General features: G+C 45.6%; 1 protein-coding gene across 1 annotated transcript in view; it reads right to left on the bottom strand.

The window, feature by feature from the left end:
- PREP (prolyl endopeptidase) overlaps positions 1-11940 on the bottom strand; it is a 129757-nt gene extending 117817 nt beyond the window's left edge. The window contains exons 1-2 of the mRNA XM_070376537.1: positions 11484-11940; positions 4858-4932 (exon numbers count right to left, since the gene is read on the bottom strand). Of these exons, the coding sequence (XP_070232638.1) occupies positions 4858-4932; positions 11484-11528 (120 nt within the window). The 5' untranslated portion in view covers positions 11529-11940. The remainder of the gene's footprint in view (positions 1-4857; positions 4933-11483) is intronic.
- Positions 11941-12142: the final 202 nt, after the last annotated feature.

The following is a 12142-nucleotide window of genomic DNA, read 5'->3' as shown; positions in this document are numbered from 1 at the left end:
ATGAGTAAAACCTCTTCCTCTACCGTCTCCCTTCCAAGGTTTCCCTGGTGTCCCACTTACTCCGGTGAGACTTCACTACGGTTTAGACGTCTACCTCCAGAGTACGCCGCAGTTAGCAGATGTCTAAAGAGCTTTTAACCCAGAGTCTTCCCTTTATCTTCTGTTAAGTTTGTATTTCCATACAGATTCTTCTGGAACAGAGAGCAAAGAGCAACAAACCACTGTCTCTGAGACCTACAAAGGCACTTTATAAAGTTGTCACCCCCAAGAGCGCTGCACGCGTGCACCCTTCTCCCACTTCCTGCTCTACCAGGAGCACTTTTCACTTAGGAAAGCAAACTCTACAGCCCAACACTGTAACAGATGCACGGACTACAGCGTCAAGCACATCTACCAGGTTCAGCTTAAATGCTAAACTATTGTCGGAAGTGGAGATTTTCAATTTTCCACTATTAAAAATAACACTCGAAACTGGCCCTTTTCTATCTGAAGTGACACTACTACTCTCCCAGTAGGCCTGAAAACTCTTCTTTTTCCTTAAATATTTACTTTTTGTTGCTGCTATCAGGTGGGTTGATTTCTCGTTATTGATGTTACGTATGAGTGGTATTGATTTTATATTTATTCCATACATACATGCTTTATTGAATTCATTCTGTTTTCAGTTGTTTCCCTTAGGTTTTCTAGATGCATAATCAATGAATCGATAATTAATGATAATTTTATTTTATCCTCTACAAATTTTAGTTCATGTTTTATTGCACTGGTCAAAGTTTTGCAAACATATGAAAACACCAGTGACAGTTATTCCAGTCTAGTGTTCAGGATGCTTTGAATACTCACTATTAAAGTTATTGCTATGTTTAGTTTTGCATTTTTAAAAAATTCTTAAAACATTACCTAGATTAGTTATATAGGTTTACTTAATCTACGGATATAATAATATTAAACTAAATTTCTGTGACAAATTCTGCTTTTTTATTTTTAACCTGCTATCATTGTTTATAGTCTTCACATCGATGTTCACAAGAAAGGTTGGTCTGTATCTTCACTGTCCAATACTGGCAGCCATTAGCCACATGTGGTAACTGAGCACCCAATATGTGGCTGCTCTGAATTGATATGTGCTGTAAGTGTAAAATCGGAGAACATGATGGCACCCCACTCCAGTACTCTTGCCTGGAAATGCCCATGGACGGAGGAGTCAGCTAGGCTGCAGTCCATGGGGTCGTGAAGAGTTGGACACGACTGAGCGTCTTCACTTTCACTTTTCACTTTCATGCACTGGAGAAGGAAATGGCAACCCACCCCAGTGTTCTTGCCTGGAGAATCCCAGGGATGGGGAACCTGGTGGGCTGCTTCCTATGGGGTCGCACAGAATCGGACACGACTGAAGCGACTTAGCAGCAGCAACAATAAGTGTAAAATACACATTGGATTTTGAAAATTTAGTCTAAAGGAATGCAGACACCTTAATAATATTTTACATTGATTACATGTTGAGATGTTAGTACTTTGAATATAATAAAGTACTTTAATTAATTTCCTGTTTCTTTTTACTTTTTTAATGTGGCTACTAGAAAAATCTGAATTATATATGTGGCTTACATTACATATCTACTAGGAAGTGCTGGTCTACTGTTTCCTCTTTGCAAAGTAGTTCTCCTGAGTTTTTAAATTAAGGCTGAACAGATCTCAAAGAAACAACTAAGCCGCACAGGATATTCTACAAACTGGTACATTTGCTATAAAATAGGGTTATGTGGGCTTTGACAGCTTGAAAGGATTCATCCAGATTCAAGTGCCCCCCACCACCATCTTTGAGAATTTTCAAGTTACAAGTCTGCTGATATTTCTTTAATAAAGGATAAAGCCTCAAATGCTAGGAACTGTCAGAATTGGATAAGCTCTATTAAACATGAGATTAAATCAAAGACTTACTGATAGCATTTCAGATCTTGAGCTATCAGTGTTCCTCACTTCCGGGCTGGTTTTTATTGAAAATATAACAAGTGGCTTTTCTTTGTTTTAAAGGCTACATGAAGATTTTCCTCTTTACACTGAGGTATGGCTAATACACCCACCTCTGTGTACATGCCTCTAACACTGAGTAGAAAATGTTCCTGCTGCTCTTCTGCTTATTAGAAAAACACACCTTATCTTTTCAGTCTGAGACAAAAATTTCACTCATCAGATCTCAGATGACAACCAGCTCCTGTCAATAACGAGGTTGCTTCGAGAGGAGGATGCAGGGGAGGCATTGGCTGCACAGCCCTGACACCTGAGGAGCACTGCCTGGACAGGTTAGCGTGAGAGCAGGCACAGAGGGGTCACCCAGCGTGCTTGTAGGAGGACCCATAAAGTCCCACAGCGAGCAAAGACATGACTCTACTCCTACAGCGTGCATTCCCAAAGCTACTACACCCAGAGTCTTTGATTTTTTTTATCATTTCTTTAATGTGAAGTTGATAACCACCTGGACCACCTGATACCACTAATAAGCTGAGTGACCTTGGACACGTTATTTAATCATTCAAACTCAATTTCTTCATCTGTGAAATGGGGAAAAGAAAAAGATCTATTTCAGGATTTACGAACTGAATGAGACAGGGTATGCAAAGCTACCACTGAAGTGCCCAGCACACAGTAAACATCTGTTATGAAATACATACCATGAAAATAACAATGCATATACCAATGTCATTAGCGTCTATCCAATGCTGACTAGATGATCACTAATTAGCAAAGTTTCACCTACTAGTTAAGTGGCTTGTCAACCACAGGGCCAGACATCATCACATAAGGAAGGCATGGCAAAATGTGCACGCATTACCACGTAAACAGAAACTGGGTCTCTAACATAGCTGCGTCACTCAATCCCCGTCAAAGGCTGCAGAAGTCCAGGTTGTACCCAATTCCTTAGACAAAGGAGTCAGCATAGAGACAGTCCTTGGGGGCAGTTTTCCAGAGACGCACAGGAAGTTCATCTCCTTCCCTCCTGCTCTCCATCCACTTCAGGCTATGTGGCTGCCTGTGACCCTCTGTTTCCAGGCTCAATCCGTCTCAGGCCAGTCCAAAGTTGGAGGACCAAGGCTGTCTGTGGCAGGGTTGAGGAGAGGTCGCAGCCCTGCCTCTGCTCCCTGCTCCTCCTAGCCTCACTTGCAGAGCTGGAGCCTCTGCCCGCTTCTCCAGTTACCCATTTGTTTCTCATTTGCTACCCACCAACCTCTAAAACTCACTGCTTCACCAAGGAAAAATAAAAATCCAAACATCAGTCATTCTCACCCATGAGATCTCTGTCTTTCTTGAAGGGAATGGGGAAAGGGTGAGAATAAGAGAGTACAGATACAAGTAAAAACCATGAGAAAACCTCAAAATGCTGGTGTGCTTACTTCAAGGACAAAGGACAGGGAAGAAGTTTTAAGAGTTTCTGCAGTGGGCAGAGAAGAGAAACGCTTGCCATGAAGAACAGCAGAAAGAGAAGCAGGCAAGCTGGTGCCTTGGGAATGAAGGAAGAAAAACAAGTTGACATGGGATTTACTCCAGCAGGAGCAACCTCTTTCTGCTTCTGTTGTCTCCTCTTCCATGTAACATCGTGCCTGGCTAAGCCCTTCACTCCACTCCATCCCTGGTGAAGCTTTTCCCTAAGGACATGAAGGCAGTGGAGTCTGCAACCCACTGACCAGGGAGCATGAAAGAGCTGCAGGAGGAGTACGGGACTGGGAGTGGGGGGTGGGCGTGGGCAAGGAAAGCACCCCAATCCCACGAGCCAGGTCCACATCAGGAGGGAGTGCCTTCTTGGAAAATCTGAATTGTCTTGGAAATCTGAGTTCAGTTCTCCAGAGAACACTGACATATACAGTGGCAAGGGACCACAAGATACAAGAACAGCTAAGACATAGGCTTTTAGAAGCTGGCCTAGAAAACCACTCAGCAGGCATTAACTTTTTTCTTTTTTTTTTTTTAATGGGAAATGTACTCTGGGATTCTAAAGAAGCTCAAATAAACTTCTGGAGTGCTGAGGATATTAGAAATTGTATAGATATTTTTATATACTAAGTTAATATGGCTATAAATAAAAAAGTCAAAGAACCTAGAGTGGATTGGAGAAACACTATTCCCTCATCCAAGCAAATTCAACCACATTCAGCATATGTAAATAATGAATCTCAAATGACAAGTCCTGGGCACTCCAAGAAGGAAAATAGTATCCATCGGACATCGCACTTAGGGGTAAGCTTCATTAACAAAATGAGACTTCACCTCAAAATACTACACGTTTCTCCAAAAGAATAGGAAAATTTCATATTTTTAGACAGAGTAGAAAATTCTCCCCTTCATCCCCTTATAAAATATAAAAAGATACTGAAAATTCAGTTTACTTATAATTTAGTTGTTGTATGGTTGTTGCATTAAAATCAATAAGTAATCTAAGACCAGCATTCAGTTTTCAAGACTTGGTACTACTTCTTCAATATCATTTTCTTTCCTTTTTGGAAAAAATGTATTAGGCAATTTTTTTCTTCACATAATTATTCTCTAGGTTTTTATTTTTCTTTGGTAGAAATTTGTTTTTCTTTTTTCAAATACTTCCATTTCAAATAGTTGGTTCATCAGTGACCCTAGAGTCCATAAACACTATTCAAAACAGCTATGTGATCTTCTATGGGACTAGAAACACTTTCACCTTTTCTCATGAATCATTTCACAGAGAGTGGTAGTATAAAACGTCTATTCATCATCCCACTGCAGACAACACAGGATAATACCAGGAGGGAAAAGCCATGGTTACTGATGTTTACGGTTTGGTCTGAGCTATGAAGACCACCTTCTCTTTCATCATAAGCCCTCATTTACCTTCGTCTGCTCGCTGTCTGGGTCTTCAAGCCAAGCATAAGGGTCACAGATTTTATGCCCATGATAATCCTGTACCTGCAAAAGACAAAGTGTGGTATTAGATAACTAGTGTCTAACCCCAACGACATCACTACTTTTTGAATGTGACGGAGCTAGGAAAGGGGCAGTCTGAAATAGCCCAGTTGGCTCACTGGCAACGTGTCTGCCCAAATTACCACATGAACCGAAGTTGGCAGGTTCTCAAAGGTGTCAAACCACCCTTAATGAAAAGAACATTTTAGCTGGAGCGGGAAGAGAGATGAAAGGTCAGAATAGGAACAGCTCTGTCTGTACAACACAAAACAAAGGCCTGCCACTGCGTTAAAGAAACTTGAAAACATGTTGTTGGTGGCCAAGCGCTGAATGACACAATGCAGTGGGGACACCGGAAGGGCCCGCTTGGGAGGGAGCCATCACACACGGGTGCACTGCCCTGTTCTTGCTAAGCTTACAGATGCTTAGGAGATCTCCCGACGGGGTACAATATGATCAGCTTTGCCTTTAAGTCTAAACTACCAAAAAGCAAGTTAACTAATGTGCAATGATGCTCACTGACGTCAGAGAAAGCTGACTTTCATGCAATGAAAGAACATTTCTACAACTGAAGCTTCTATTCTGTTCAATGTATTGTTACGAAATGCTTTCTTTCATTGTGTAAGAAAGGAGGCACAAAGGTATCACGCATTCAGACTACCCTGATACTTGATGAGATAAAACTGCCGAGTGCCAAGAGAGCCTGGCTGAGGGGACGCCTTCGGAAGCCCCCTCGTGGGAACTTTTGGAAAACCAAATTTCTGGGTGGGCCTGGTCTCAGAGACTGACTGAGTTTGGAAGACCAACTGGAAGTCACCACTCCCCAGGTGATTATGCCTAAAGAAACTACTGACAGATAAATACCCCAATAACACAGTACTGTGATTAATCTAATCAAATGAAACCACATGGACAACATCTTTCCAATCAAGTCTCTCTCAACAACTGAACAGCATTCCATTTGAGGCTTCCTGTGTGCAGTTGTCTGGAAGACAACCAGTGTCTCAGATATTTCGTACCTGTCTCCTTGGTTTTGTTCTGTAATACCAGAAGGTAAGGGCTATTCCCTAAGGAAGGCAAACACTCTCCTGGAAAAGGAAAACCTGCTGTTTCTACTGTTTATCAAAATTCTACTATGGCTGTTGGTCAACTGAGACTCTCTCCCAAGCCTCAGACCCCTGGCTTTCTGCAAGGGGTCAGCATCGGTCCTCATCTGGTGCTGGGGAGAGAGTACCTGGAGACATGCACACCTGGAAGAACAGGCAACTGAGGTGGAACATACTGCTCAGCATATAATGACCAACAAGCGCAAGGCACATAAAACCAGTGAAAGCCTTCCCGATGAGTCTCCCTAAAATTATCAATTTTCAATCCTTACCAAAAACCTCTCTAAATTTTAGATGATTATCACCACTGAAGAAAAGGTTTTCTGCCCTGTTTTCTCATCTGCAAGTCTCTTATATTTTACACACCTTGAAATGGTTGCAAAACACGCTTACAGTAACAACCATCTTTTCTCTGACAATAGGAATAAAAAAAATGTAAAGTTGTGCAAGATCTTCCAACCCAGTATTTTTAGGAGCAATGTCATGCACAAGATGGCAACATGCCCAGGGCGACACAGAGTTCAGAATCAGAGCTGAGACTCAAAACAATCTGCAAACAGCTTTCCCCCAAACACTCCTCGGAAGGGACAGACCGGACACTTTAAAAATGTTCCTCAATTCAGTTCAGTTCAGTCACTCAGTCACGTCAGACTCTTTGTGACCCTGTGGACTGCAGCATGCGAGGCTTCCGGAGTTTACTCAAACTCATGTCCATTGAGTTGCTGATGCCATCCAACCATCTCATCCTCTGTTGTCCCCTTCTCCTCTTGCCTTCAATCTTTCCCAGCAGCATCAGGGTCTTTTCAGATGAGCCAGTTCTTCCCATCAGGTGGCCAAAGTATTGGAGTTTCAGCATCAGACCTTCCAATGAATATTCAGGACTGATTTCCTTCAGGTTGGAATGGCTGGATCTCTTTGCAGTCCAAGGGACTCTCAAGAAGACTCATCAATTCTTCGGCGCTCAGCTTTCTTTATAGTCCAACTCTCACATCCATACATGACTACTGGAAAAACCATAGCTTTGACTAGACGAACTGTTGTTGGCAGTGTGATATCTCTGCTTTTTAATATGCTGTCTAGGTTGGTCATAACTTTCCTTTCAAGGAACAACGTCTTTTAATTTCATGGCTGCAGTCACCATCTGCAGTGATTTTGGAGCCCCAAAGAATAGTCTGTCACTGTCTTTACTGTTTTCCCAGCTATTTGCCATGAAGCGATGGAACCAGATGCCATGATCTTAGTTTTCTGAATGCTGAGTTTTAAGCCAACTTTTTCACTCTCCTCTTTCACTTTCATCAAGAGGCTCTTTAGTTCTTCTTCACGTTCTGCCATAAGGGTGGTGTTATCTACATATCTGAGGTTATTGATATTTCTCCTGGCAATCTTGATTCCAGCTTGTGCTTCATCCAGCCTAGCGTTTCTCACGATGTATTCTGCATCATGAAGGAAGGCAATGGCAACCCACTCCAGTGTTCTTGCCTGGAGAATTCCAGGGACGGCGGAGCCTGGTGGGCTGCCGTCTATGGGGTCGCACAGAGTCAGACACAACTGAAGCGACTTAGCAGCAGGAGCAGCAGCACCTTTCCCTTCCCTATTTGGAACCAGCCTGTTGTTCCAAGTCCAGTTCTAACTGTTGCTTCCTGACCTGCATACAGGTTTCTGAAGAGGCAGGTCAGGTGGTCTGGTATTCCCATCTCTTGAAGAATTTTCCAGAGTTTGTTGTGGTCCACACAGTCAAAGGCTTTGGCATAGTCAATAAAGCAGAAGTAGATATTTTTCTGGAACTCTCTTGGTTTTTTGATGATCCACTGGATGTTGGCAATTTGATCTCTGGTTTCTCTTCCTTTTCTAAATTCAGCTTGAACATCTGGAAGTTCATGGTTCACGTACTATTGAAGCCTGGCTTGAAGAATTTTGAGCATTACTTTACTAGCATGTGAGATGAGTACAATTGTGCGGTAGTTTGAGCATTCTTTGGCATTGCCTTTCTTTGGGATTGGAATGAAAACTGACCTTTTCCAGTCCTGTGGCCACTGCTGAGTTTTCCAAATTTGTTGATGCTACTAAAACTCAGACATATCCAGAAACTTAACTTTTCACAGAGGGGGAAAGATTAACATCAAATCTTAGTTTTATGGCTAAGTGAAAGTGCTGCCACATGCTAGACCCAAAGCAATGAATGTCTGCTGAATATCCATACTGTTGTGCCTGATGTTTTAAAGCACCTTTGTAAGAGAGCTGATTATATTCCCATTTTACAGCTGCAGAATGCAATTCACAGAGATTGGAAGGGTTAAGACTGTAGATCTGCTGTGAGCTAAACATTGTGCCATAGTCACATTTATCTGATCTGGTCCTCACTGTAAGGCTACTACCAACTCATTTTTCCAGATGAGGAAACTGAAGCTGGACATAGTTAAAGCAACTGACAAGGGTCAGATGGTTAACAAGCAGGAGGTAGAACAGTGATCCCACCTTGAGCAGACCCCAAAGCCTGAGGACTTGACCTTTTGCTAATGAAGCAGACCAGTTGTGAATTGGCAGGTGCACAGCTGGACCTTTACTCAGAACCCAGTGTACCCTACTGGACTGCCTACTGATGATGTTCACCTCTGAGCAAACAGCCTCAACTCCCCAGTACCTGCCTTATAATCTAAAGCAGACTGAAGTCAGTTACTGAGTAGACATTTCTAACCAGGACAAGAAACAGATTCTCTCCAGGACAATCCCAGGAGCCATGCGCCCTCCCCTCATCCACCTGGCCCCTACATTTTTCTTTCATAAGACATTTTCCTACAAATAGGGTGATCTCATAGACCACATCCCCTGAACTCAAGCTATATAGTACCTGATTCTCCCATCTGATTTAAGTTCGTAAACCATTCCATATTTTCCAAAGAGGCTTTAAAAAGAGAGTTCTGATAAGACGCTATCACTATTAATATTTCACTTGTTTGGTCAGTAGTTTGCCTGCTGCCTCTGGGACTAAGTGCATATTTGTACACACGGCAGGCAGAGCCCACCAAACCTGGCCCCATTTTATCTTCCCTTTCCAGCTGCCGTCCAAGCTTACACCCCAGATGTTCTGGTCACAATGGCCTTCCTGCCATCCAAAACAAACGCAATTCCATGACTGTCCAGCCCTACATAACTATGACTTTAAGTCACATGACCAGGAATGTCCTTTCAACCTTAACCAACCGACCAACTTCCAGCCTCAATTCTCATACTGTCTCCACCTCCTGAAGCAAATTAATGCCATTCTCCTCTGTGTTTTCTACTCACCCTGCACACCCTGCCGCTGCAGGCCTGAGTTCCCTGAGGGCAACACTCTTGGGGGATGGGCCACAGTATCACACTGGAACAGCATGGTTTCCAAAAATCTGATAGCTAATGCAGAAATCCATCCAATGGGATTGCAAGCTCCAACCCCACAGTTCAGCAGGAGACTGCTCAGTGCATGGCTGGAAGACGCTCAAGGGAGAGAGACAGAGAGAGACAGCAATGGGTAGCACCTGCTGGAGAGAAATAAACCCATCCTAGATCAAGGCTACAATTTGAGTAAATGCATAAGTCAAGCCTGCGTTAGTAATCAGGACTCTGTCACAGGAAAAAGACACTGCCCACAGGCTGTCAGGGCTGGGATGAGTAACCTGTGTGATCTACAGAGCAGGGTCCAAGCTGGACCAAGCGCTACATTTCCTCGGCCTTGAGGCTGATCACGACTCCTCTGATGCAAAAGAACTGGAGATTATTAAAATCCATGGTATACTCTTTTAAGTTAATTGTTCATAATCTTTCTGACATCTTCATAAAATCCTCACTTAACCCTTTCAAGAACTGTTAAACACAGATTAGGTGAACTGCAGCGTTTTGGTAACCCGAAAAGTGAAAAGTTAAGGAAGAAACACCCCTCCCCCATTTAAATAAAACAAATCTAAAACAGTACTTATCAAATGCTATAATTTTATCTCTCCTGAAAACTCAAAGATCCTCAAAAACCAAACCAAGATATTTATGCCTTCCCATTGCTCATGTCTGGCACACTGCAGGGCCAGGGCATCACCTGAATGAACAAACGATTGATACTCTTACTACAGAAGCAAGTAAGCTCTGTTGTTAGCCAAGCCAGCCCTAATAGTTCATTCAGGGAAGAGAAGGCCTGTAACAGGCAAGGGATCGGCCAAAGGGCATCCAGGGAGGGAGGGACAACGCCACAACTAGCGCTCAGGTCTTCTTACTTGGTCTGTCCCCTTTCCATTCCTGCTGGATCACGTTACTCCTGTTGCACAAAGGAAACAACTCTTGAACCAAGGGCTTCTTGGGCGAGTAAATTTAATAAGCAAGCAGCTGAACAGACGGAGAAAACATGGTTACCAGATGGCCACAGGTCAAAGAAACCATGAATGCCTTAGTACCACTTGGAAGTCTTAATTTAAAACAACCCTTACATCCTTCGCTCTAAAGCCCCAGAACCCTTTACCCCCAAAATGAGAAGTACTCTAAAGTACAGACTTCAGGCACAAATCGAGTCAAAGCAAGCAGAAAAAAACTAGAAGTGTATTATACAAAAATCTTTTTATTCCAACTCTATTTTAAGTCATCCGAGGAATTTGGCTATTCCTACCAGAATTATGCCCACAACATTTGGATTTACTCCAGTTCTTAAGATGCCAAACTAATTTTTACACGCAAAAAAAAAGGTGTCTGCCCAGAATTCCACCCACGGGATCTCCACAGTGACTCTGAGGTTATCTACAAACTGAGGGAAATGGTGGCTAAGCCCTGCACTAGGCAAAACACTAGTCAAAACTTGATTCTGCAAAAGGCCACCCTGTCCTCTTCTGAGGCCTCCTCTGGCCCCCGCCGACTCTGCTCTGGTTTGGGAACACGCGGATCAGCACTGTCACACCGCGGGGCCCTGCCCCACCTTCCACGGACTCTATCTCCGCCCGATAGCGCCCGCCGCCAGCACCCGGCAGAGGGAAGCGCTCCACACACGTTTTAAAAATCGAATGAATGAACTTCAACTCTAAGTATTTTCAATTTGTGAGTTGAAAAAGTTTGCTTTTGTCTTATAATTGGACATCATCTACACACATCCACACTTTCTCCTACCACCATATTTAAGCAAGAGCCTCTTCCAAGCAAAAATGCAGTGACACGTTCTGTCTTCCCACTCTCTTAAGACGCCCATGCCCACCTGAGTGTTCGCCCTTGACCCCCATATCTTGGGAAGTGGTCTAGCGGCGGCTGACCACCGGCTCCGCCGCCAGCGGGCGGAGGGTGACGGCCACCAGGGCCCCCGCGCCTCGGGAGGGGCCGGGCGCCCCCCGCCGGGTCTAGCAAACAAAGGCCGTGGGGGAGGGGAGAGCAGGGGGTGAGGGGCCGCAGGGGTTGAAGGGCCGCGGGCGGCGGCTCGTGGGCCAGGCGCAGCTGGGTACTCACAGCGGTTTCGTCGCGGTACACGTCGGGGTACTGGAAGGACAGCATGGCCGGGGACGCGCAGGGGCGGCGTGGGTTCTGGGGCGGGCGCGAGCGGGCCGCGGGGTGAGGCGGGTGCCGGGAAGGCGACGGCGGCGACGGGCTGCTCTCGACCGGGACTCTCGGCCGGGACTCAGGACCGGACCCGCTGCGCGGCGGCGAGGACGTGCGGGAAGCAGGAAGCAGCTGTCGGCGAGGCCCGGAGCCCCTCCCCGGCGGGCGGGCCCAGCGGCGGCGGCGGCAGCAAGAGGGAGCGGGCGGCGCCGTGCGTGCGCCAGGCCGGGCGCACAGCTCCCTCTGCAGGAGCACCGGCCGCGCCCGCGCCGCCGCCCGGGCCCACGCCTGGACCACCGAGCCGAGGGCCCCCGCCACGCCAGCGGGGCCAGGGCGCCCGGCACGCGCCGGAAAGGGGCCCGCGCGGGCCGGGGACACGCCCAACACGCCGGCCCTGGCCCGCGCGCCGGGGACACGTGCGATCACGCCTGCGGGGCCACCACGCCTCCTGGCCCCTCCCGCCCTCCCCGAAGTCCCCCTGCTGGCCGCTTCGCCATTGCAGCGCTCGCCGTACCTCCCTCAAGCCGAACGAATCGCGGGGTTTGCTTATTCGGTTCTCTCATCGAATT

Source organism: Bos mutus, chromosome 9, assembly GCF_027580195.1.
Source record: "Bos mutus isolate GX-2022 chromosome 9, NWIPB_WYAK_1.1, whole genome shotgun sequence".
Taxonomy (NCBI): Eukaryota; Metazoa; Chordata; class Mammalia; order Artiodactyla; family Bovidae; genus Bos; species Bos mutus.
Note: the sequence above shows the minus strand (reverse complement) of the source record. Positions and strands in the feature narration are given on the sequence as shown.